This window comes from Geotrypetes seraphini, chromosome 8 (genome assembly GCF_902459505.1).
Source record: "Geotrypetes seraphini chromosome 8, aGeoSer1.1, whole genome shotgun sequence".
In the NCBI taxonomy this organism is placed as follows: Eukaryota; Metazoa; Chordata; class Amphibia; order Gymnophiona; family Dermophiidae; genus Geotrypetes; species Geotrypetes seraphini.
This window is the reverse complement of record NC_047091.1, coordinates 66,921,199-66,948,664: the sequence shown is the minus strand read 5'-3', so window position 1 is coordinate 66,948,664 and position 27,466 is coordinate 66,921,199. Positions and strand designations below refer to the sequence as shown.

Sequence of the window (27,466 nt, the reverse complement as noted above, 5' to 3'; positions counted from 1 at the left end):
TGACCTGGATTGTCCCCCCCCCTTCCCCCCGGGTTGCCCGGCCCCTCTGTCAAATTTAAGAACCCATAGTAGCCCAGAAGTCAAAAAGTTTTCCCACCCCTGGGCTAGATAAAAGATCATGCAAGCGTGTGATGGATGACTTAAGGTGAAAAAGGCAGTCTTTATTCAGGGAGACCAGCAATGTGCCTACCCGAAGATTACAGGCTGCAGATACTGAACCTTTCTAGATAGAACATTCAAGTTTCAAGCTGGTAGGCAGCAAACCTGGCTAGGCCACCTCATTGACGGCACCAGGTTGACATACGGCGCTTTTTGAAAAGAATTAAAGACCACTCTGTTCAATAAATTTATTCCATAGCCAGACTTCCTCCCCCCCTTTCAAAGCTACCGCTCATCATACTGATTCTACTTTTTTCCCCATTAACGGTACTTGGTATTCCGTATTCTCTGACTCTTCTCATTTGTATTCTGCTATTCGTTGGTTTTTCCAACCATTTCAATGTAACATGTTAAAATTATATGTAACCTATATATATCATTCTTCTTGCTAATTTACACCATTTAATCACTGATTGCTCTGAGACCCCCTTCTCTATCTGTATGTTGTAATTCGCTGATTGTACAGCTATTCTTCTCTGTGAACCGCCTAGAAGTCGCAAGATTATGGTAGTATAGAAAAATAAAGTTATTATTATTATTATTATTATGATGGAGGCAGGAGAAAGAAAGAGCTCTGAACAAAGGGTTTGGAAAGAGCATCCACATTGCAGGGGGAAAGTTCAGGTGAGACCAATGGGAACAGAACTTGGCCAGAGGTGTTAAGGAAAGGTCACACCTTAACTGACCCATCAGGGCACAGAAGTAAAGGAGAGCAAAAGGCACAGAAGTAAGACAAAGGATTCAGGTTTAGCTGAGAAAAAGGGAGGAGGTCTTACAGGGGAAATACCACTAGCTTTTACAGGTAAGCAAGGATGGTTACAATGGGCATGAGCCTACATTACCTACAATGACTAGTTTAAACTTTACACACCATAACAGGAAAGAACTGTAGCATTAAGGTTCTAAAAATGAGAATAGCATTAAACACATCTTAGAGCTGAGTCATAAAACTAGTGCAGGGCTGTCAGGGCATAACAGTGACCTCTCATTGTAGCCTCAGAACACTCAGGTACTCATGAGACAGCCACAAGGGGCAGAAGTGAGTGGGATTCACTCCTGTCCTCATCACCAAAAATGTAACTCCAGGGACTTTAGGTAGGCCAAATGGTGATATATTGTGAGTGGGGAAAGAGGACCTGGGGGGAGGGTCTTGCCTTATTAGGGAGTGGGAGGCAAAAAAAAAAATCAGAGGGAGGGGGTCTCTTCTTGTTCCAGGGTGGTGGGAGGGAGGACTGAATGGTGGTGGTGGTGGGGGTGTTCATCTTGTTCTGGGGGTGATGGGACAGAGGCAGGATTGGGGCAGCATTGGTGCATTCCATTAAGGTGGGAGGAGGGAGAGGGTAGAACTACTTCAAGATGGGACTCAGAAGTCAACTGTGCACCAGCTGATATTTAGACAGGTCCTTGGTTAACTCTCTGCATAAATTTCCTTCATAACTATACATTAGATTGGATGATATGAACTTCGCATACACAAGAGTCAGTCAATGTTATTAGAGTCTGTGTGCATAAGGATTCAACTGCCCAGACATGTTTGGTCCTTGAAAACTAACGTCAAATAATTTTAGTTTTACTTTTTTATGTGGTAGTTATCCTAACTTGAGAAACAAAGCAATCAAGCCACCGTATGGATCTTCTTATCTCTGCAAACTTGGAGTTTCAGCTCTGACAGAAATTAAATTGATAAAAAGAGAATGACTACAGATGGTGGATGATGAAACGCGTGTTTGCTTGTCACCTATCATGCCATGTTTTGAGTTAATTTGCACTCAAAAACAAGCACATCCATCGCATTGATTAGCAATTCTGTTCTACTTTAGTTTCACCATTGTTACAATTACCCATACGTAGCTTAAAGAACTTTAAATAAATAACTCTCTAATTTAATTTTTTGTTTGTTTTGCAATTTTATAATTTCTTTTTTTTTTAATTTATGCAAAATTTTTACACATTTAATATCAACTGATATCAAAGAAAAAGGATTCTTACACAAAATTTAACATTCATATATATATATAACACAAAATTCCTTTTCAAGCCCACAAAACTGGGGAGCCATACTTTTATATTACCTAACTTAAATACAAAGAAAACTAAGAATAGGTTCGGTTTCATATGAATCCTAACCATTCATTATTTATGGGACTCTGACATCCTCCAACTTTCTCAGTAATGAAACATTAAATCAACAAACCTTATTTCTGTTCTCTGGCCATTAAAAATTGTTGTAATTGAATGGGGTCCCAAAAAACATATTCGATATCCTGTAATTTAACAAGGCATTTACATGGAAATTTTAGATAGAATGATGCCTCAAGAGCTAAAACTCTTTTTCTTAGTTTCAAAAATTATTTCCTTCTTTAAATGCGTAGCTCTTGAGACATCAGGAAAAATCCTAACTTAATCTCCACAGAATTTTGTCAATCTATTTTTAAAGTAAAGTTTCATTATTAACATTTTATCTATCTCACTCATGCATGTTATTACCATAGTGGACCTACTCTGAATCACATCTTGACTATCTTCCAAAAATTCTGTCAGATTTATTTCATTTGTGACCAGATGGTCCTCCTCCTGGTCGGATTGTATTTTCTTTTGTGGAATATTAAATTACCTGAATTTTCAGGTGCTGTAAAAGATCAACCACTAGCAGCGGAAAAACAAGATATTACCCTTAAAGATTTGTGGTTAGGTATTTCTAGAGTTGAAGGGTTTCTCAGAGAATCTATGAAACAAACACTGGACTATTCACAGTCTGTTTCTCAAAAATTTGTGAATGTGGATTCCAATTTAAGTTGCTTGGATAAAAGATTAAGTGCGGTAGAAACTCAAAGTAATACATTGCAATCTGTCTCAGTATTTGCTGTTAAGGATTCTACAGTGCTACATTCTAAAATGGAAATGTTAGAAAATATGAATAGAGTGAGGAACCTCCATTTGGTTAATTTTCCAGTGACTCATTTATTATCTTCTGAAATTTTGTTAAAGAAATACTTTAAAGAAATACCGGGGCGATTTTATAATTTCTGTTATAATGTGCTATGGAAAACATTTTCTCCGTTTAGTGTGCAGGAGCTAAAAATGTTTGAGAGACACTGGCTTAGAATATTAACTGAATGGCTCCAAGAGCAGAGGATTGTGGTTTGGCTGACATGCACCATTTCAAATTCAGTATCTGAACAGTTTAACAGGATCTTGCTGATAAACTTTCTGAAGTTAATGTTATCATGAACCAACGCCTCCCTGACCCTGACCGTCTACACCTCAGCTGATAAATCTGGAAGGGCCGAGTGGCACAGTAATACATCTGTTATGAAACGGCAGCGAGCTGTGGAATGGGATTGCTGCAAAGGAGTAGGAATTTGAGAGGAATGGAAGAAAGGGTGCAGGGTCTGCTGCAGGCTGAGGATAACAGCTGGCAGCATACACCTCAGCTGATAATCCTGGACTCCAGGGACTGGTGGAAGGGCTGAGTAGCTCAGAAACACATCTGTCATGAAACAGCAGAAGGAACAAATGTTGCTGTAATGTAGCTTGCTGTGGAAAAGTGGAGAATCCCTGGAATAGGGCTGCAGCTTGCTTATCCCCTGCTAGACTTAGGAGAACAAGCCAAATTTAGGAATTATGGAGCCAAGGGGCAGGCATCCTAATGTGGCAACAGGATGCTTTCTGCCCAATTTTTCTCTCTGTTTCTAGTTTTAGGGAAACCATCATAGTATGGAGGACCTCTGTCCCCTAAATATTAATGCAAAACACATGCACCTTTCCCCGATGCCCTCCAAATCATCAGATAAGGGCCATAATCCTTTCACCTACTGATGTTTACGCCCCCACTCCCCATTACCAGAATTCCTTTACTCTGGCTTCTTTCCTTCCCCAGTTAATCCCTCAGAAACTGAAGTAACACTTTAACTTGAGCAGCTGATTAAACCTCTTATGAAATCTTTGGATGGAATTTACTACCCCCACCTTCTAACTTGGTCCTTTCAAGATTTAAATACCACCTTGCACGATTCCTTTTCCTCACAAGACCTCTTCAGCTGGCTGGATTTTCCCCCTCCCTATGCAGCCTAAAGGTTGGCAGGCAGCTAGATGGGACTGTGTTTTGGAAAGGGTTTAGGTATGGTAGAGGAGAGAAATTTCTCTATCGTTTCGTGATGAGGCCTGGTACAACTGCAGGCACAAGGACTCAAGAGAAGAAGGACAGCACATATAAGTTATTCGGGGACATTTCAGAGGGGAGAAGGAGGTATGAAAGGCTTGTGCCAACTCCAAAAGATATTAAGTCAGCTTAGGACTCTGCTTCAAAGACAGTGACTCCCTGTGATAGCAAGCGATTCTTCTGTGTTTTCAAGCAAGCAAAGTGTCATTTGCCATTGGCTTCCTGGACATCTGCCTCTCCTATTGGAAATCTTGGAGTGTATTCTACAGTAATCTAGAACTGCCGGCGTGATGACTTTTCCAGATCTCCTGGAGCAGGTAGGCGGCATGGGGCGTTTCCAGATTGTCAACGTTTTACTGCTTTCCATCCCTACCCTGATGATGGCAAGTCACAACCTTCTGCAGAATTTCACGGCTGCAGTTCCTGGGCACCACTGCCGGCCGCATCCCAGGGACAATGCCAGTACTGACTGGGACCTAGCAGAGCATGTGAGAGTCTTCACCCCAATGGACAGGACCCGGAGACCAATTCAGTGCCTGCGATACATCAGGGCTCAGTGGTGGCTCCTAGAGTCCAATGCCACAATCAGTAACACCACAGAGATGGATACAGAACCCTGCAGAGATGGGTGGACATACGACAGGAGTGAATTCAGCTCCACCATCATCACCGAGGTAAAGACTACATACACGGACACAATGGGAAACACACATACAGATCCTAATCTTACAAAGTCTGATGATCTGCCACTTCCACTATGTTAAAAACTGTTAGAGAAGCAGAGGACACTGGGGGGTGGGAATCAGGCTGCAACCTTTCCATGATGTCACTGACCAATGATTTATATATGGCTACATTTAGGACTACTATTAGTAGGCATTTTTAGGGGATGGTATTTGATATACCACATTGGGTTTACACTATTATATACAGGTACTTATTTTGTCCAGTCATGGTGCATAGGTTTGTCGTGCCACTGGACTATTAAGCTCTGGAACGCGTTGCCAGAGGATGGGGTAAGAGCAGTTAATGTAGCTGGTTTAAAAAAAGCTTTGGACAAGTTCCTGGAGGAAAAGTCCATAGTCTGCTGTTGAGACAGACATGGGGGACGCCACTGCTTGCCCTGGATTGGTGGCATGGAACACTACTACCATTTGGGTTTTTTTCCAGGTACTTGTGACTTGGATTGGCCTCCATAAAGACGGGATACTGGGCTAGATGGACCATTGGTCTGACCCAGTAAGGCTATTCTTATGTTCTTATGGGGCTTGTGTGCATCTATGAAGCTGAAAGCTATGCTGTAGTTTCACTACCAGCAGGTGGGGGTGGTCCTCCTCAGATACAGGCTGTTGGGGGTGCGTGGAGCAGTTACGAGGCTGCGGTCTGCATGTGTATGGCTGACAGCTCCACCAGCCCCCGCCTCTCTGACATTAACTTCCTGATCCAGGCAGGGGACAGCAGAGCCAATGCTGCACACATGTGGACAATGGTCCTCTGACCACTTCGCGCACAATTTAGAGGACATAAATTGAGGTTCAGGGGTGGTAGACTTAAGAGTAATGTTAGGAAATGATTTTTCACAGAGAGGGTGGTGGATGCCTGGAATGCCCTCCTGAGGGAGGTGGTGGAGAGGAAAACTGTGATGGAATTCAAAAAAGCATAGAATATGAATGGGCAAACTTTTGCGGTCTGAATCCCACAAAGGAGATGGTTTGGATAGGCTGGAGTGAGCTTCAACGTCAACTCCAGTAGTTGGAATCTAAGGCCAGTACCGGTTAGACTTCTAAGGTCTATGGCCCAGAAATAACAAAGAAAAAAAGACATTTTAATTTAATCATGAAATTGTAATGCATGTGATTACGGGGCAGACTGGATGGACCATTTACTGTGTTACTATGTTACCTCCAACTGCCTGGAGGAGGGGAATGCTCTGCCCTGGATGGTCGCTGAGCCAGGTACACCGTTGTTTGAGGGTATTTGCCAATGTTTTTGTGCCATGGGTTCTACGACTGGGTGCTTTCTTCAGTGAAACATATGTTCATTTGTGTCACTTAGGAATTGTCAGTGCAAAAAAAGGCATAAACACTGAGTGGAGGATGCAAGACGAGACTTCATAGGGTGACAGAGTACTAGGGTAAGTGGGGGTTTCCCATTGTTTATCCAATAAACACCTATCTTACCCCCTCTTTTTCAAAAGTCAGCAGTGCGGGCCGGCATGGTAAATGCTCTGACGCCCATAAAAATTGAATGAGTGTCGGAGCATTTGCTACGGAGCACTCAGCTGCGCGACTTTGTAAAAGAGGGCCTTAATTGTTTTGCATTACATAAGAACATAAGAACTGCCATCTCCGGATCAGACCTTCAGTCCATCAAGTCTGGTGATCCGCACACACGAAGGCCCAGCCAGGTGTGCACCTGGCGTAATTTTATTCACCCAAATCCCTCTATGCCTCTCGTAAGGAGATGTGCATCTAGTTTGATTTTAAATCCTTGAACGGTGGATTCCGCAATAACCTTCTCTGGGAGAGCATTCCAGGTGTCCACCACCTGTTGCGCGAAGCAGAACTTTCTGATATTCGTCCTGGACTTGTCCCCCCTTAGCTTCAGTCCATGTCCTCTTGTCCGTGTCACATTAGACATTGGAAATAATTTTTTGTCCTGCTCTATTTTGTCGATTCCCTTAAGTATTTTGAAAGTCTTGATCATATCCCCTCGCAGTCTCCTTTTCTCAAGGGAGAACAATCCCAGTCTAAGTCATTCCTCGTATTCCAAGTTCTCGATACCTTTTGTTAGCTTCGTTGCTCGTCTCTGCACCCTCTCCAGCAGTTTTATATCCTTTAGGTTGGGAGACCAATGTTGGACACAGTATTCCAAGTGTGGTCTCACCATCGCTCTATAAAGCGGCATTATAACTTTCTCCGATCTATTCGTGATTCCTTTCTTTATCATGCCTAACATTCTATTTGCTTTCTTTGCCACTGCCACGCATTGTGCCGATGGCTTCAGGGTCCTATCTATCAGTACACCCAGATCCTTTTCTTGTTCACTCTTACCCAGAGTTGCACCTGACATTCTATACTCATGTTCCTTGTTCTTTCTGCCTAAATGCATTACTTTGCACTTTTCCACATTAAACTTCATCTGCCAGCGATCTTTGCAATACTTCGGAGCTGTTTCCTCCGCCACGGTCCCACCCCTCCTCTGACATCAGAGGAGGGGTGGGAATGCGGCGGAGGAAACAGCTCTGAAGAAGTGCAAACTTAAGATCGCTGGCATTGCGATCTTGCTGCAGGCTGCTTCGTTAAGGTTAATGCTGGTGCGGGGAGGCCAGGGGGGCTGAGCAGTCCTTCAGGGTGGGGGGTGGGGTGAGAAGTCCCTCGGGGTGGGGCAGACAGGCCTTCAAGGGGGAAGACAGGCCTTTGGGGGGGATGCAGGCCTTCAAGGGGGGGACAGGCCTTCAAGGGGGGGAGACAGGCCTTCCAGGGGGGAGACAGGCCTTCCAGGTGGGGACAGGCCTTTAAGGGGGGCAGGCAGGCCTTTGGGGGTGGGATGCAGGCAGGCCTTCAGGGGTGGGATGCAGGCCTTCAAGGGGGGGACAGGTCTTTAAGGGGAGATGCAGGCCTTCAGAGGGGACAGACCTTCAAGGGAGGGGACAGGCAGGCAGGCCTTCGGGGGGGATGCAGGCCTTCAAGGGGGGACAAGCCTTCAGGGGTGGGATGCAGACCTTTAAGGGGGGGACAGGCCTTCAGTACATGGAGGGAGGGAGGGAAGGCGGGGTTCAAAGAGATGTGCATATGCTGGACTTGGGGGGGGGGATGAAATAATGGGTCTGAAAATAGAGGAGAGGGAGAGAGATGATGGACCATGGGATTTAGGGATGAAAGTTACAGAAAGGGAGAGATGATGGACCCTGGGGTGGTGGGGAAGGGGGGATAGATGCTGGATGAAAGGGTAGTTAAGAAAAGGTGGATCTGTGGAGGGAGACGAAAAAAAGGAAAGATGCCAGACCTCCTGGGGAGGGAAGGGAAACGGAAGGGGAGGACAGGGATGGCAGATGGATGGTTAGCACAAGAAAGAAGAAAGAAGGAGACCCTGGCAAGCAAGTTATCAGAAGACAACCAGAGCCTGGGATCAACAAGATTTGAATAATGATCAGACAACAAAAGGTAGAAAAATTAATTTCATTTTCTGTTTTGTGATTACAAAATGTCAGATTTGAAATGTGTATTCTGCCAGAGCTGGTGTTAAACCGCAAACATGAGCTAGGATTTAACAGACAGAGGAAAAGTCTTTTTTGTTTGTTTATTTTGTTTACACTACATTGCTAGTGTGGTTAGGAGAAGGCAAAGGGGCATAAAATAAACCCACCAGGGTGTTTGAAAAAACCCCACCCAATTGGGCAGGAAAATCGAATCGAATCGAATTGAAAAACCAATTCAATAGGCTGAATCGAATAAAAAAAATTTTTTCCTGAATCAGGCAGCACTAGTAGGTACCAATGACATAGGAAAATTTGGGAGGGAGGTTCTGGAAGCCAAATTTAGGCTCTTAGATAGAAAAATGAAATTCACATCCTCTAGGTTAGTATTTTTGGAAATGCTCTTTATCCACATGCAGGACCTAAGAGGCAAGTAGAGACAATTGTACAGGCATGAGGGATTTAGATTTGTTAGGAACTGGGCAACGTTCTGGGAAAGGGGGAGACTATTCTGAAAGGATGGACTCCACTTTAATCAGGATGGAACCAGGCTGCTAACATTTAAAAAGGATATACAGCTTTTAAACTAAAATGGAGCGGGGGAGCCAACAGCTATCCAGGAGCAGATGGTTTGGTGTGGAGTATCCTTAAAGGATACTATTGAAGCAGGATATTTAGAGAGTCCCAATAAAGAGATTTCAATAATGATGAAAGAAAGTTAGGAGTGTTTAAGAGGATGGCAAAGTACAGGATTATCTCTTTCAACTTCTCAGCAGCCTGTAGATGCAAGGAAAAAACCCCACAATTTGAAGTGTCTATATACAAATGCTAGAAGCCTAAAAAATAAAATGGGCGATGGGAGAGTTAAGAGTACCGTATTTTCGCGGATATAACGCGCGCGTTATACGCGTTTTTACCTACCGCGCATACCCCTCGCGCGTTATATGCCTGAGCGCGGTATACAAAAGTTTTTAAACATAGTTCCCACCCCGCCCGATGCCCGATTCACCCCCCCAGCAGGACCGCTCGCACCCCCACCCCGAACGACCGCTCGCACGCGCTCCCACCCGCACCCGCATCCACGATCGGAGCAAGAGGGAGCCCAAGCCCTCTTGCCCGGCCGACTCCCCGACGTCCGATACATCCCCCCCCGGCAGGACCACTCGCACCCCCACCCCGAAGGACCGCCGACTTCCCGACAATATCGGGCCAGAAGGGAGCCCAAACCCTCCTGGCCACGGCGACCCCCTAACCCCACCCCGCACTACATTACGGGCAGGAGGGATCCCAGGCCCTCCTGCCCTCGACGCAAACCCCCCCCCCCCCCCCAACGACCGCCCCCCCCAAGAACTTCCGACCGCCCCCCCAGCCGACCCGCGACCCCCCTGGCCGACCCCCACGACCCCCCCACCCCCCTTCCCCGTACCTTTGGTAGTTGGCCGGACAGACGGGAGCCAAACCCGCCTGTCCGGCAGGCAGCCAACGAAGGAATGAGGCCGGATTGGCCCATCCATCCTAAAGCTCCGCCTACTGGTGGGGCCTAAGGCGCGTGGGCCAATCAGAATAGGCCCTGGAGCCTTAGGTCCCACCTGGGGGCGCGGCCTGAGACACATGGGCCCAACCCGACCATGTGCCTCAGGCCGCGCCCCCAGGTGGGACCTAAGGCTCCAGGGCCTATTCTGATTGGCCCACGCGCCTTAGGCCCCACCAGTAGGCGGAGCTTTAGGACGGATGGGCCAATCCGGCCTCATTCCTTCGTTGGCTGCCTGCCGGACAGGCGGGTTTGGCTCCCGTCTGTCCGGCCAACTACCAAAGGTACGGGGAAGGGGGGTGGGGGGGTCGTGGGGGTCGCGGGTCGGCTGGGGGGGCGGTCGGAGGTTCTTGGGGGGGGCGGTCGTTGGGGGGGGAGGGGGGTTTGCGTCGAGGGCAGGAGGGCCTGGGATCCCTCCTGCCCGTAATGTAGTGCGGGGTGGGGTTAGGGGGTCGCCGTGGCCAGGAGGGTTTGGGCTCCCTTCTGGCCCAACTACACAAAGGTACGGGGAAGGCGGGTGGGGGTGTCGTGGGGGTCGGCCAGGGGGGTCGCGGGTCGGCTGGGGGACGGGCGGAGGTTCTTGGGGGGGGCGGTCGTTGGGGGGAGGGGGTTTGCGTCGAGGGCAGGAGGGCCTGGGATCCCTCCTGCCCGTAATGTAGTGCGGGGTGGGGTTAGGGGGGTCGCCGTGGCCAGGAGGGTTTGGGCTCCCTCCTGGCCCGATATTGTTGGGGAGTCGGCGGTCCTTCGGGGTGGGGGTGCGAGTGGTCCTGCCGGGGGGGGGGGATGTATTGGACGTCGGGGGGGGGGCATCAGGCTTTCAGGATGGGGACAGACCTTCAAGGGGGGACAGGACTTCAAGGGGGGACAGTGCACGGAAAGTCAGGGGGGTGAACGGAGAGTCGGGACAGCGCACGGAAAGTCAGGGCAGTGTACGGAAGTCAGGGGGGGTGAACGGAGAGTCGGGACAGCGCACGGAAAGTCAGGGCGGGCGAAAGGAGCATCGGGCATCATGCGCGGTATACCCGTGAGCGCGGTATACAAAAGTTTTTGTACATATCATCGTGATTTCTGCGCGCTATACCCGTGTGCGCGTTTTACACGGGTGCGCGTTATATCCGCGAAAATACTGTATATAGCAGGGATGAAGAGGTAGGTATAATAGGTATTTCAGAGACCTGGTGGAAGGAGGACAATCAATGGTGCACTGTGTTACCTGGGTACACATTATATCGCAATGACAGAGTAGATCAAATTGGAAGGGGGGTTGCACTATATGTTAAATAGGGAATTAAATCAAACAAAATAAACATTCTGCATGACACAGATAGTAATGTGGAATCTATATGGATAGAAATTCCATATGTGAAGGGAAGGAATATACAGGTAGGGCTATATTACCACCCCTCAGGACAGAATGAGCAGCCAGATGAAATGTTTACAGAGCTTAAGAAAGCTGGCAAATTGGGCAACAGTATAATAGTGGGTGAATTCAGTTATCTTCACCACAATAGGATCATTTGAACCAATCACATCCAAAATGAAAAAAAAACTTTATTTCAAGCTTACAAGCAACTGTATCCAACCATATAAAGAGGTAAATTATCCTCTGTTAGAATTGGAAAAAAGTGAAGAAGAAAGCCTCAGATTTAAAAAGGGCTTGTCTAATTATCAATATAGACCAGGTCTCTCAAACTTTTATTTAGCTATGGCACACTAAACAGATCAAATTTTTTTCACAGCACATTATAACTGAAATTATAAAATTGCAAAACCAACAAAAAATTAAATTTGAGAGTTATGTATTTAAAGTTCTTTAAGCTACATATAGGTAATTGTAACAATGGTGAAACTAAAGTAAATAAAATAGAATTGCTAATCAATTTGATGGATGTTTTTTGAGTGCAAATTAACTCAAAACGTGGCACAATAGTTGACAAGCAAGCACTTATTTCATCTTCCACTATCTCTTTTTTTTTTTTTAATTTAATTTCTGTCAGAGCTGAAAATCCAAGTTGTAACCTGTCAACTACTGTATATAACATGTATGTTTAATCTGTAAGCCGTTCTGAGCATTTTGGGGACAACGGGATAGAAAATGAATGAATGAATGAAATAAATAAATAATACATTTTTCACCCTTTTGAAAAAAGCACAAAAACTAGTAGCACTCAATGAAATTACATGGGAATACTTTTACAACAAATGGGGTGAAATATATTTTTTACTCCAAGAAAGTGGTTACAGTAATGTTTAAGAACGGTTTGGACAAGCTCCTGGAGGAAAAATTGAGACATTCATGGGGGAAGTCACTATGGGCCATATTCTATAAATGGCTTCTATATTAGGTGCTGCTGGACACCCCAATTTCAGCCGCCTAGCGATGCCTAAGTTCGGGATTTGTGCCGAACATAATTTTTTAAATTGGCTTAATCAGTGTACTAATTGACTGCACCAGTTATCAGCCATTCAAAAATATAAAATTAATTAAACAATTTAAGAGTTCAGTGCCAAACTCTTAGGATGCCTACGTGGAAGCACCCTTCCAAGCCTAATGCCACCTAACGATGCCTATGTTAAACAGTAGGCGTGGTTATGCACAGAGAATAGGCATGGTTGAGTTAGGTATCATTAGGCATTTGACATAGGTGTCGCCAAATTAGGTGAATGGAAAGCTGGCCTAATGGAGCAGTGCCTGTCTAGTGATGCCTAAGTCTGCTTAGGTGTTGCTAGGCATGGCTCTATAAATGGGCCTAGCAGTTGATTGACAACTGCGCTGAGCAGTGCCTAGTGCCTACAATGACATGCTTAGGAGCTGTTTATAGAATCTGGCCCTGCTTGCCTTGGATCGATAGCATGGAATGTTGCTACTATTTGAGTTTCTGCCAGGTACTGTGACCTGGATTGGCCACTGTTGGAAACAGGAGATTGGATTAGATGGACTATTAGTCTGACCCAGTATGGCTGTTCTTATGACTATTTGGGCCTATACTCAAGTGAAGCTGACAGAACATATAACTACCCTTTTTATCCAATATCATTGGCTTTCTATCCTCTATTGTGTACAATTCAAGATGCTTATTCTCACATTCAAAGCTTTTCATCATATCTCGATGCCATTTCCATCCTTTATGCTCCACCTAGCATCCTTTATTCACGAAATGACCACCGTCTGCTAATTGGAAAATCAGGGGCGGGAAACTGCACAGGGACACCAAGAAATTCTTTTTCACTGAAAGGGTGGTTGATCGCTGGAACAGTCTTCCACTTCAGGTTATTGAGGCCAGCAGCGTGCCTGATTTTAAAGCCAAATGGGATAGACACGTGGGATCTATTCACAGAGAAAGGTAGGGGAGGGTCATTGGGGTGGGCAGACTAGATGGGCCGTGGCCCTTATCTGCCATCTATTTCTATGTTTCTATGTTTCTAATTGCTATGTTTGAATCAACTGGAGACTGTGGGGCTCATAATAGAAAGAGAAAAAAGTCCAAAAACCGGCCTAAGTTGGCACTTGGACGGACATTTCTCAAAAACGTCCAAGCGCCAAAAATAAAACGGGTTTTGGACATATTTCTAAACGACCTAGGCTTTCATAGTGCCGCTCAATGTCCAAACCTAAACGGGGCGTTTTGGGAGGCGTGTTGAGGGTGGGAGTTGGGCGGGACATGGGCTGGCTTAGACTTAGTCGTACAGCATGTATAACTGAAAGTTATACAACCCAGGATCGATGGAGCTTGGACTTTGTGACTTAGATCATGTAAAACATGGTCTAAGTCACAAAAACCCACCTAAACTCACCAGATAAGCACTGCAAACACATAACACAGACCCCCATACACTACCCCAGTGATCACCAACCCCCCCTCCATAAAAATTTTATTCACAACTTTAAATTTCAGCCTCCAGACCATCATCACCTGGCCACCTGGCATAGGAAAGCCTAGTCGTCCAGCCCAGAGGCAGCTTAAATCATCTTGGGGGTGGGTTAGGGACCCATAGAGAGGAGGACCCATACCATAAACCCCTGTAATCACTGCATTGATACATAAACATATGCACTGCCCTATACACCCCCAAAAGCCTTTTTTACTGGCATATAAGTGGCTCCTGCAGCCATAAGGGCTATTGGGGTGGAAGATAAGTGGGTCTAGGGGATTCTGGAGGTGGTTTGGGGGGCTCGCTGTCACCTATAAGGGAGCTGTAGTGAGGAGAAGCCATGGCACCCTTTTTGTGAAGTTCACAGCAGTGCCCTGTAAGGTACCCCACTATTTAGGTGGCATGTCTGGGTGTGCAGTCCATCACTTTGCAGACCCCTCCCACATCCAACAGGGCTTGTTCTAGGCGTTTTGGACTTGGACGGAAAGTTGGACGGAAATGTGGTATAAAGATGGACGATTTAGTGGCTTGGACGATCAGATCGGCAGGACGTATAATTAGACGATTTTTGAAAGTTAAAAAAAGTTGGATGTATTTTTCGAAAATGTGTCTTAGGCTCTTTTTAACTTTGGACGACTTGCGAGATGGACGTAAATGAACTTAGACGTCCCTTTTGATTATGCCCCTCTGTGCATTTTACTGCACTGCCCTATCACTATGGAATGCTCTCCCTATTGTTTGGAACTATCGTATCCAAAATTTCTCACTGCCCTGAAAACATTTGTTTCAGAAGGTGTTTGGAGAGAGATGTAACAGCAAATAGTAGCCTAGCACTGTGGATTCACTGAACTGGAAAGTCTTTGCCAGACATCTGGTTAGATATTTGTTTGTTCTTTTTAAACTTTTGTGTTGTATGAATGGATCTTTCCTATTTTTAAATTGGTGTTCTTTTAATTCATTTTTATGTGCTATTTTATTGTAACTGCCCTGTAATCTGTAACACAGGAAATGTGGTACATACAATTTTAAATAATCACATAAGTAAAGCCAGGAGTACATGGGAAATACATATTTGATCTTTTCATAATATACAGATCCATAAAAACATTTTACATAAGAACATAAGAAACACCTTCACCGAATCAGACCCTTGGTCCATCTAATCCGGTGACCCGCACACACGGAGGTCAAGCTAGGTGTTCCTTGAGGAAGACCTTGTTTACCTGTATCCCTCGATGTGATTTGCAAGAAGGTGTGCATCCAACTTGCCCTTGAAACCAAGAATGGTGGTCTCCATCACAACCTCCTCTGGGATGCATTCCAAGCGTCCACCACTCGCTGTGTGAAACAGAATTTCCTGGCGTTTGTCCTGGGCTTGTTTCCTCTCAACTTCAGTCCATGGCCTCTCGTCCGAGTCACATTTGACAATGTGAATAACAACGTTTCTTGCTCTATTTTGTCGAATCCTTTTAGTATTTTAAAGGTCTCTATCATATCCCCTCGCAGTCTTCTCTTCTCGAGGGTGAACAATCCCAGTTTTCCGAGGCACTCCTTGTAGCTCATATTTTCCATGCCTTTTACTAGTTTCGTGGCTCGCCTCTGCACCCTCTCCAGCAGGGTTATATCCTTCTTAAGGTAGGGAGACTAGTGCTAGACACAGTACTCCAAGTGTAGTCTGACTATTGCTCTATAAAGCAGCATTATGACGTCCACCGATCTACTCATGATTCCCTTTTTTATCATGCCCAACATCCTGTTTGCTTTCTTGGCCGTGCCGCTGCCGCGCATTGCGCCGACAGCTTAAGGGTCCTGTCTATCAGTACCCCCAGGTCCCTTTCTTGTTCACTCTTGCCCAATGTCACACCTAACATTTTATATTCATGTTCCTTGTTTTTCCTGCCCAGGTGCATCACTTTGCATTTTTCAATATTAAAATTCATCTGCCACTTTTCTGCCCATTTGTCTAGCTGGTTCAAATCTCTCTGGAGTTCTTCGCTGTCCACTAGTGACCCAACTGTCCGACATAGTTTCATGTCATCTGCAAACTTGATTATATTACTAGTTGTTTCCTCTTCCAGGTCATTTATGAAGATATTGAATAAGATGGGCCCAAGAACCAAGCCATGGGGCACACTGCTTGTCACCCTTTCCCAGTCCGAGAACTTCCCATTTATGCTTACCATCTGCAATCTGTTCTCCAGCCATCTGCCTATCCTTCTTAGTATGTCCCCCTTTATTCCATGGCTTTCTAGTTTCCTCATAAGCCTTGCGTGTGGAACCTTGTCGAACGCTTTCTGGAAGTCCAAGTATATTATGTCCACCGGGTCTCCACTATCAATTTGTTTGGTCACCTTCTCAAAAAATTTTAGTAAGTTCGTCAGACATGACTTCCCCTTCCTGAAGCCGTGTTGACTGGCTCTCATCAAATTGTGATTTTCCAGATGTTGCACTATGCTATCCTTGATTAATGGTTCAACCATCTTCCCAGGAATCGACGTAAGGCTCACAGGTCTATAGTTGCCTGGTTCTCCTCTCGATCCTTTTTTGAAGATTGGGATGACATTTGCTATCTTCCAGTCATCTTGTATTTGCCTGGTTTTAATTGACAAATTTGCTAGGGATTGTAATAGTTCTCCGATTTCTACCTTAAGCTCCTTTAGCACTCTCAGGTGAATACCATCTGGTCCAGGGGACTTGTCACTTTTTAGTTTGTCAATCTGATAGTATAACATATCCAAGTCCACATTCACTGTGGTGAGGTTTTCCTCATCTTCTCCCTTGAATACTTTCATAGTTTCGGGCAGTGATGTAGTGTCCTCCTTGGTAAAGACAGATGCGAAGAATGAATTTAGCCTATCAGCGATCTGTTTGTCGTCCTTAATACATTTTTGAAGTTTTTGGCTTCTTGCGCTATCTTTTCCTCATAGGCCGTTTTGGCATCTCTTACCGCCTTGTGACACTTCTTCTGGTCGACCTTGTGACTGTTCCAGGCCTCCGTTGTTCGTTTACGTTTCCATTTTTTGAACGAGTCCCTCTTATCCCTTACCGGATCCTTCACCCCTTTAGTTCGCCAAGCTGGTTCTACTTTGTTCTTATTTTTCCTTCCTTTGGATATCCGCAGAATGTAAAGATTCTGCGCTTCGGTGATGGTATTTTTTAGTAGGGACCATGCTTGATCGACCATTTTGATTCTGGCTGTCCTTTTCATGAGCCATTTTTTAACCATGACTCTCATGCTGTCATAATTCCCTTTTTTGAAGTTAAAGGTTGTGGTTTGGGTCTTGGTTCTTTTCCCCTTCCCAATGCCAATTTTAAAATTGATCATGTTGTGATCGCTCGTCCCCCAGGGGGAACGTGACTTCCACGTCTGATGTTCTCCCAGTTAAGCCATTGAGGACTAAGTCCAAGGTTGCGGATCCCCTTGGTTCTTCCACCATTTGTTCTAGGAAGCAGTCCCCTATTGTTTCCAGGAACTTCGTTTCCCTGCCGCAGTTCGAGGTTCCTAGGTTCCAGTTTATCCCTGGAAAGTTGAAGTCTCCCATGATCGTTACATTACCCGTTCTACATTCATGGTTGATTTCCTTTATCATTTCTTCGTCTGCTACTTCCGTCTGTGCTGGGGGTTGATAATAGAGGCCAATTTTTGTGTCAGCATCACTCTATCTAGGGATCTTTATCCAGAGGGATTCCAGTTTTTCTTTTCCTTCCATCTGCCCTTCTCCGATAAACTCTAATCCTTCTTGGACATACAGGGCAATACCTCCCCCTTTTTGCCCTTTTCTATCTCTTCTGTATAGTTTGTATCTCTGCAGTACTGTGTCCTATTCATTTTCCTCATTCCACCACGTTTCTGTTATGCCAATAATATCAAGTTTTTCTCGTCTCGCTAGCGCTTCCAGCTCCCCCATTTTGTTTCTCAAGCTTCTGGCATTTGTGTACATACATTTGAGCTCCTTTTGTGCTGGCTTCTTGGGCTTTTTAGTCTCCGCAGCCCTCATTGTATCTATTTGCGCTCTTTCTCTGTCTCTTTCAATTGCAACATGCTCTTCCCCTTTATCCAAGCAGTTGTTTGTAGCTCCTTCTTTGGGATCTCCTGATGCCCGGGCCATCGACTGGTTGTCGACTGTCGGCTCGCCCCTGTTCCTTAGTTTAAAGCCTTCTCAATGGTCTTCTTCATGTTTTCAGCCAAGACTCTTGCTCCTTGCTTGGTGAGGTGTAGACCTTTACTGAAGCAAATTGCTCGAGTTTTTGGATTCTTTAGGAATCCAAGGTAAAGTACTCTCATGGTTTAAAGGATTCCTAGAATCAAGACTCTCTCAGGTTAAATTCAAGGACGCACTTTCAGTAATTTGGAAGAATCCGTGTGGAGTCCCGCTGGTCTCCCCACTTTCTCCTACACTTTTTAATGTGTATCTTCTTTCATTGGGTCATTGGATAAGTAAATTGGGTTTGAGGTTGTTCAGCTATGCTGACGATATTACAATTGTTATCCCATGTTGTAATACATTATCCAACAGCACTCAATTTATTGAGTCTGTGCTAAATACGATGGAATCCTGGATGCTAGAATTCAAGCTGAAACTAAATCAGGAAAAAACTAAATTCTTTCTTCTGTCTTCACAAAAGATTACCCTTGAACCAACAATTAAGATCAATTCAGTATCATTTACAATAAGCCCTACAATTAAAATTTGGGGAGTTGTTTTTGATCAATGTTTAACTCTGAAAAATTAGATAGATGCAGTGGTTCAGAAGAGTTATTATACCTTACTAGTGTTTAAGCCCGTTACATTAACGGGTGCTAGAGTAGATGTCTGTCTATCTTTTTTTTTCTTCTTCTTTGTCTCTCTCTCCTTGGACGCTGTCTGTCATTCCTTCTGTCTGTGTCTCTCCCTGGCCCCACTGTCTGTCTGTCTTTCTTTCTGTCTCTGTCTTCCTGTCCCTCTGCCTGCCTGTATTTCTCTGTTGCGCCATGCCCACCTGTCTCTCTGTGGCCCCCTTCCTATGTCCTTAGTGCCCTCAGTGCCTCCTTCCTATGTCCTTAGTGCCCCCAGTGCCACCTTCCTATGTCCTTAGTGCCCTCAGTGCCTCCTTCCTATGTCTTTAGTGCCCCTTCCTATGTCTTTAGTGCCCTCATTGCCTCCTATGTCCTTAATGTCCTCAGTGCCCCTTACTATGTTCTTAGTGCCCCCAGTTCCTCCGTCCTGTGTCCTTAGTGCCCCCAGTGCCTCCTTCCCGTGTCCTTAGTGCCCTCAGTGCCTCCTGTGTCCTTAGTGCCCTGAGTGCCTCCTATGTCCTTAGTGCCCCCAGTGCCTTCTTTCTTATGTCCCCTTCACTGCCTTTCAGACTTTGTCCCACCCCCACCCCCAAAGCCTGCCTGCCTCCCATCTCCCTGTGCAATAGAACCCAGCATTTTTCTATCCCTCCCTCCCTCCCTTCCATCCCCCTGTGCAGTAGAACCCTTGAGCAGCATCTTTCCATCTCCCCCCGCCACTACCGCTGCCATGCAGCTGACCCCACTGACCCTCCCATCTGACCCTCCCACCGTGAGATGACTGACAAACCTCCTGGCTCCAGCAGCGTCCGCAGCACTCTATATATGCTGCTTCACGGCCTTCTACTGCCCTGATTTCCTCTGCTGCGTCCCTGATGACGTCATCGGGGACGCAGCAGAGGAAATCAGGGCAGTTGAAGGCAGCAAAGCAGCATATTTAGAGTGCTGCAGATGCTGCTGGAGCCAGGAGGTTTGTTGGTCGTCTCACGGTGGGAGGGTTGGATGGGAGGGTCAATGGGGGTTCGGATGCGGCGGGGAGGAGTGCGCGGGGGGTGTGACGACGATGAACAGTGGGCCTTACAGTGAGTCAGGCAGGAAGAGGGGAGTGGCCAGAGTGTTCCCTGCCTCCGCATTCTAAAATAGAAATTGGCCACGGATCAGAAAACACGGCGGCAGGGATCACGAAACCCTAAGTGCACATGCGCGCATAGGGTTTTATTATATAGGATAGAAACTCTGTACCATCAGATCTTACTTTGATGCTACCGCTTTTACACTCTTAGTTCAGACATTACTTTTGAGTATTTTAGATTACTGTAATACTGTATATTTGACAAGTACTAAGAAAAATTTGGCTAGACTGACCTTGGTTCAAAATACAGCTGTAAGAATGATTTATGGCCTGAAGAAGTACGATCATGTAACTCCTTATTATCGTGAGTTGCATTGGCTCCCAGTGGAGGCCCGGGTGATTTTCAAGGTGGGATGTTTATATTATAAGGTTGCTTTTGGTGTTGCCCCATCCTATCTTGTTGATAGATTTGTTATCGTGACACATGAGAGGAGTAGAAAATCTCATGCCCTATTTACGTTTCCTTCAACAAAGGGCTGTAAAAGTAAGAAACATCATGGGCATTGTCTTTCCTATCAAGCTGCTTCTTATGACAAAGATTTACGTCCATTACTGATTAGATCTATATCTTATAAACATTACAGAAAACTTATGAAGACTTTTCTTTTCTCCAAATTTTGTCTAGCTAAATTTCTGTGCATCACATTATCTCTGTATTTTCCCATAGCATAATCTTTTGTTAACTGCATTGAACTAAAGGTTATGCGGTCTAGAAATTTGCTGTTATGTTATGTTGTTATCTTTCAACTAACCAATCTCCCTTATAATCGTGATAATGGTTTTTAGCGCACGCTGAATGCTATGCGCTGCTCCCGACACTCATAGAGTTCCTATGAGTGTTGGGAGTAGCACAAAGCATTCAACTCACCAGCCAGTGCTAAAATCCGCTTTTGCAGTTTTGTAAAAGGGGGGGGGGCAAGTTTTTAAAATTCTTCAAAACAAAAGATATATATTAAAATATCTAAATGCCCCTGGTAAGTCATTCCACATTTTTGTTACTGCAAACAGAAAAGAATACTGAAAAAAATGACAAAAATAACATAAAAGCAAACTTGACTTTGGTGCTCAAAGCGCCAAGCAAAGAGGCGCCAATGCAAACCCAATCTTATAGCCCAACGATGGCCTGCGTTTTGCAGTACTCTCACTGCTGCGTCAAGCAGATCATTGCCATTTAGGGGTTGATTCTATAAATGACGCCTAAATCAGCCGGTGCCTAGAAAAATGATGCTGGTCGCATGTCAATCACACTTAGGCGCCGTTTACAGAATCGCGGCTAGCGAAGCCTATGTAAAAACTTAGGTGCCTGAAATGTAGGCCGTGGTTTTACAGGCCCACATTTCAGTAGTGCCTAAGTCATGCTCCGCCCATAGAAATGCCCACTTAGGTGTTAGGCGCCACTGTGCCTATCTTTTATAGAATCAGATAGGCGCCTATCGTCCAATTAAAATTTTTTTTTAAACCAATTATTAAGACTATTAAGGGTATTTTGCCAATTAAGGCCCCCTTTATATCAAGCTGCGTAAGTTTTTAAAAAAATTTTTTTATTGCAGACCACTGTGGTAAAAGCACTAACCCTATGAGTGTCGGAGCTTTTACAGTAGTGGTCTGTGATAAAATAAAATCCTTACACAGCTTGATAAAAGGGGGCCTAACTTTAGGCATCCTTTATAGAATCAGTTTCTTATTGCAGAATTCAGAAGCTAATGCCAGCCTCTGAGGCTTTTCCCTCCATAGAAGCTTCATACTAATAGTTTTATGGTATTTGAAATCTTTTTTGGGAACACAGTTCAGTGAAGTGATAATTTTAGCTGTGTATTCACATACAGTAGATGCATCAATGACTAGAATACCTGCATTTATGTATGTACTTGCAACTTAACTTATAGAATTACGGTAACCTTATTTGTGACTTATGGTAAATGGCCAAGAGCTATCCATTTCCTGAGCTGCAATTAAAAAAAAAAATTATGCAGACAGTATCTGCTGTCCTTTGCGTACTTGGCTTTGACTGACGACTTACTTATTTTGGAACAATCCCGAACCTGTGTCGCTTGTATGGCTCATGCAAAACATAACAGAAAGATATAGGGCCTTAAATAATTTGTTGTAGAATGGCTCCACAGTGTCTAATGAAAACGTAGAACAGGGTTGCAGAAGTAAAAAGTGGTATCTTTCTTTATGCGGCATTAAAATGTCTCCAAGGACCACTGGCTAGCAAATGACTTTTCCTCTCTCCTTTCTCTCACAGTGGGATCTGGTGTGCAATCAAAGCAGAATGGGGCCAATGGCTCAGTCTATTTACATGACGGGGGTACTGCTGGGTGCTGTCGTCTTTGGAGGCCTCTCTGATAAGTAAGTTATACAAGGACCCAAATGGCCACCCATTCAGCATCTCTCCCTTCCTCCTCATTCCATCTCTCCCCATCACCCCTAGGTCCACCACATGTTTTCTCTTCCAGCATCCCTCCCTTCATTTTAAAATCAGCTACTCCAGGGGACCCCGTAGAATAGGATGTCCTTCCCTTCTCCGCATTCTGTTCCAAAAAAAAAAATGTAAAGAGATCACCAGTGCAGCTGTGATTCTCTGGTACTACCCATAGCTTTCTCAGTGCTGTTCCTCTGCTGTGGTCCGCACCCTCTGACACAACATCCTGTTTCTCCTGGAGCTGTGGTGACCATGCAGAGCTGATTCAACCTATGGACCAGGTGAGACCCTTACCCTTACTGGGTACCAGTGATAAAGGGTGCCAAAATCCCAGTCCAGTCTACCTTCAGACTTCAAGAGGGATAGATGCTGGACTAGGATTTTGGCACCTTTTATCATCAGTGCCCTCGGACAAAGGATAGAAGGAAGGAAGGAAGGAGGGAGGGAGCATGAGTTTTGAACACAGAATGGAGGGAGGGAGGGAGGGAAGCATGAATTTGGGATATAGGATGGAACAATGGAGGGATTGAGGGAAAAAAAGCTGAGGTGGGGGAGGGAATAGGGAGAATTGTTGGGCATGGGTCTGAATTTGAGGGAAAGAGATGGTACACATGGGGAAATGAAGAAAGTGGCGAATTGTTGGACATAAGGAGGGAGAAAGAGATTGGATATGGTGGTGGGATAGATATGATGTACATATGCATGGGATAGCGAGAGATGAGAGGGAGAAATGTTGGATGTGGTGGCGGAGAGGGAATAATAGGATGGATGAAGAGCAAAAGTAAGTGTAAACTTACTTTTTCTTTCTATTTAAACTACTGTACTTTATTTTGAGGGCTATTTCTTCAATGTTTAATGTTCTTGAATATTTAGAGCTCCTTTTACTAAGCTGCGTTAGGGCTTTAACGTGTGGAATAGCGCACACTACAATGCCGCGTGCGCTAGACACTAACGCCAGCATTGAGCTGGCGTTAGTTCTAGCCATGTAGCATGGGGTTAGCATGCGCTAAAAACGCTAGTGCGCCTTAGTTTTGAATTTTTGTACAGTACTTCTTTTTAAGGATCAGAAAACCCCTTTCTTGTTTTGAGGGCCCATTTATCCTTTTACTTCTTACTCAAACACTTAATGGCTTGGTAAATCAAGAGCAGGGCCCTGATGGCACAGATGGTTTGGCCAGGCAAAGACAAAAATCATCCTTGATCTGTAATATTTATAGATTAACACTTACTTCCTTTTGCTGGGGAGTCTTTCTACTCTTATCTTACGAGAAGTGAAGCCTGAAAAGTTCTTTGGTTTTAAAACTATATCAACCGATTTTCTTTGATAGAGCCACTAGAGGTCTCTACACCATTAGGTAAAAATGTTGATGAAAGATGCCAATTAAATTGTGGCTGAATTAGTGTGGTGAAGAAATTGGCAAACAGATATTAACAGAATATTTTTTGCCCTCATACATTATGGGCTCCTTTTACAAAGGTGCGCTAGCGGTTTTAATGCATGAGCGCTAGCCACTACCGCCTCCTTTTAAGCAGATGGTAATTTTTTGGCTAGCGTGCGCTAATCTTGTATGTGTGATAAAAACGCTAGCTAACCTTAGTAAAAGGAGCCCTGTGCTGAAAAGTATAAATAAATGTGATTAGTCTTCAGTTAATAGAGTATCAAAGTTATTTTTATTTATATGAAAAAATTAGCATATGGTGGGTTGATCCTGAAGTTGAAAGAAGAAAGCGAGAAGATGGGACTTTACTTGAACATCAAGAAGACCCAAATTATGACTACTGGCAACAAGAAAGTTCATATAAAGATCAACAATGAAGAAATAGAAGTGGTTGTCAGCTTTGTTTTCCTTGGATCCTTCATTGATCACAGTGGCAGTTCGACAGCAGAGATCAAATGTCAATTAGCTCTGGGGCATGCAGCCATGGTGAGCATGGACCAAATATGGAAGTTCAAAGACGTCTCAGTCATCATCAAACAAAGACTAATCACTGCCATTGTGTTCCCAATCACGACATATGGTTGCAAGACATGGCACTGTTCAAGCAGGCTGGAAGACTTGAACATCGAGGCCAAAAGAATTGCCAGAATGGATTCTCTCTCCCACATGATTGGGCTAGAGACTCCGTTCTGTAAATTCAAATAACAGACGAGGAAAAGCCATGCAAAAAACAAATAGGTTTTATTGACAGAGCTCCCAATGCCTGGGAAGAGCAAGCCCTCAAAATTTCAGTGCTCTTCAAAGAGAGAAAACAAGGCAAACAGATTTATACCCTATGTAATATCATTTGTAATAATTATCATGCTTTAGAATACAATGGTACAGTTGATCACATGACTTCCTTTCCAAAAATGCCTTACGTCAGTGTTAACATTAAAAGTCCATTCAGTTAAGTTTTTTAACCCAGTAGGTGACAGTGTTTCAATTTTTCTTCCTAAATCACTTTTGATCTCTGACCTTTTCAAATATCAATCATGTCAGTAAAAAGCCCTACTTCCTGCAGATTCTAATCTACAAGAAACAGATTCTCTGTAAAAACCCCAAATTTCCTGTTCCTCTGAGAACCTTATCCCCATGGATATATATGAAGCATGGTACATAAATCTATGTCTCTTAAGAGTCACAAAATCAACCTTCTGAACTTCCTAGCATTAGCTGAAATGTAGAATCAGCAATTTAGACAGGGAATGCCAATCTGGGAGCTTAATCTCTTTATTACAAGGCCTCAAGGCTGAGTTTCCAATGTAATGTGCAGTTACTGTATTTTAATGTATTTACATAAGTTTGATTCATTCACAATCTCAGTTTTCATATCGTCGGTGACAACTGTCACACCTGTAAATTCCAGGAATCTTCAAAAGCAGATAGGAGAAAAATCGACAACTTCAAGCTGTAGTGCTGGAGAAGACTTCTATGAATCCCATGGACAGTTAGGATCACCAACAAAGATGTTCTTGATTATATAAACTCGGAGTTGTCCCTGAAAGGCAAGATTACCAGACAGAAACTGACCTATTTTGGACATGTGATGAGGGCGAATTCACTAGAAAAAGAGGTGCTACTAGGAATGGTCAGTGGTAAAAGGACCATAATAAGCAGTGATGTAAAATAAGCAGCAGTGGTAAAAAGAAGCAGGGGAAACCAAAGGCCCATTGGCTGGATACCATCAAGAATGACACGGGAATGAACATCAAGCAATTGAAAGAAGCCGCAGAAAACAGGGAAGCATGGCAAGGACTGGCCTACAGAGTATCCAAAGGTCAGACATGACTGAATGGATGGTAGTAATACACTTCCCCCTCCATATTCGCAGTTTCCATATCTACGGATTCACTTATTCGTGATTTTAAACCTAAAATTCCTTTTTCTTTTTTTCGGGCTATTTTAAGCCCTGTAAGCTCCCCCTTAAGCCTTACCTGGTGGTCTAGCGGTTTTTTGGGGCAGGAGTGATTTTCCCACGCTCCTGCCCCGTGCAGATCGCTCACAGGAAATGGCTTGAGAGATTACGGGAGCTCAAGGCAGCCATTTCCTGTGAGCGATTTGCACAGGGCAAGAGCGTGGGAAGATCGCTCCTGCCTGAAAACCCACTAGACCATCAAAAGGGGGGCTATCAGGGCTTAAAATAGCCAGGGGAAGTGGGGGTTAAGGGCAGAACTGGCCCGAATATTATTCGTGTTTTTTTAATATTCGCAGGCCAGCTCTGCCCCTAACTACCGCGAATACGGAAGGGGAAGTATATGTCTCTTGATCTTGCCATTCTTGGCAGGTAACAAAATTAAACATATATAATTAATTTGTTTAAAAATATATAAAAGAGCAGTTTACTAAAACAAAGCATACACTAAACAGGTAGTAAACTGCTTTATTTCAATACTTGGACCATCTGATTATTTACAGTGTAATACAGTCTTTGTAATATCATAGGGGCTGATATTCAGCCAAAACGCTTAAAGCCTGCTGCCGGCACTGACCCTGGATATTCAATGCAGGTCTGTTTCTGGTGACTGGCATTGAATATCTGGGGTTTTTGTAAAGGTGGCTAGCCAATAATTGGGTAGCTGATCTTCAGCGCTAACCAGCCATTGACTAGAGCAGTGTTTTTCAACCTTTTTTGGGCAAAGGCACACTTGTTTCATGAAAAAAATCACGAGGCACACCACCATTAGAAAATGTTAAAAAATTTAACTCTCTGCCTATATTGACTATATATAAAGTAATTCTCTTGAATAGGAATCAAATAAACACAAAGAAAGTATTTTATAATTACTTTATTACGAAATAAAAATTATAAAAATTATAAAATACTTTATTCAGTGCGAAACCTGGGCCTGTTTGGCTGAACACAAAGCTGATATTCTGGCTGGAATCGAAGAAAGACACACACGTAGCTCTTCGTCAACAGCTCTCAGTCTCTCTCTGTATTTGGTTTTTATAGCATACAAAAATAGACAAATATACTCTCCATCCTTTTTATTAAACCACAATAGCAGTTTTTAGCGCAGGGAGCTGCGCTGAATGTCCAGCGCTGCTCTTGACGCTCATAGGCTCCCTGCGCTAAAAACCACTATTGCGGTTTAGTAAAAGGTGACCATATTGTAAAATATAGACAGCAGATATAAATTCAGAACTGTGCATAGTAAGTGAAGGGAAGTTTTCATCTCTGGGAATTTACCCAGTTAACTATTAAGTTATTTGGGCAAATTCCTTTGAAAACTGTGGTAATACTGCCTCCACTTTGCTAAATTTAAAATAAAATCATTTTTCCTACCTTGTCTGGTGATTTCTGGTTGCACTTTCTTCTTCTGACTGTGCATCCAATCTTTCTTCCCTTCTATCAGCCTGTATGCTTTCTCTCCTCCACACCTCATTCCCTCCCCCAACTTTTTCTTCCTCTCTCCCTGACCTTTCTTTCTGTTTCTCTTCTTTCCTTCTGTTTCCCTGCCTGCCCCCTTTCTTTCTTTCTCCCTGCCGTTCCCCAAGCCACTGCCACTGCCGCTGCCATCGGGGAACAGGACCCACCAATGGATAACAGGCCCCAAAGCCGACGCCGACGCATGCTCTCCCTGACGTCAATTCTGCAATCGGAGAGGAAGTTCCGCCCAGCCAGGCAGCGATTGGCTGGCCCGAACTTCCTCTCCGACTGCAGAATTGACGTCGGGGAGAAGAAGACTTATCGGCTCGATAGATTAGATCGCCAAGACAAAGTGAGTCCT

General features: G+C 44.4%; 1 protein-coding gene across 3 annotated transcripts in view; it reads left to right on the top strand.

The window, feature by feature from the left end:
* LOC117365368 (solute carrier family 22 member 6-A-like) overlaps positions 1-27,466 on the top strand; it is a 130,275-nt gene that overhangs the window by 762 nt on the left and 102,047 nt on the right. For 2 of the 3 annotated variants that reach the window (XM_033955734.1, XM_033955733.1), the window contains exons 1-2: positions 4,195-4,995; positions 22,078-22,181. In XM_033955734.1, the coding sequence (XP_033811625.1) occupies positions 4,612-4,995; positions 22,078-22,181 (488 nt within the window). In that variant the 5' untranslated portion in view covers positions 4,195-4,611. Of the gene's footprint in view, positions 1-4,194; positions 4,996-22,077; positions 22,182-27,466 lie in introns of those variants that run through there. The other variant, XM_033955735.1, reaches the window with a different exon arrangement.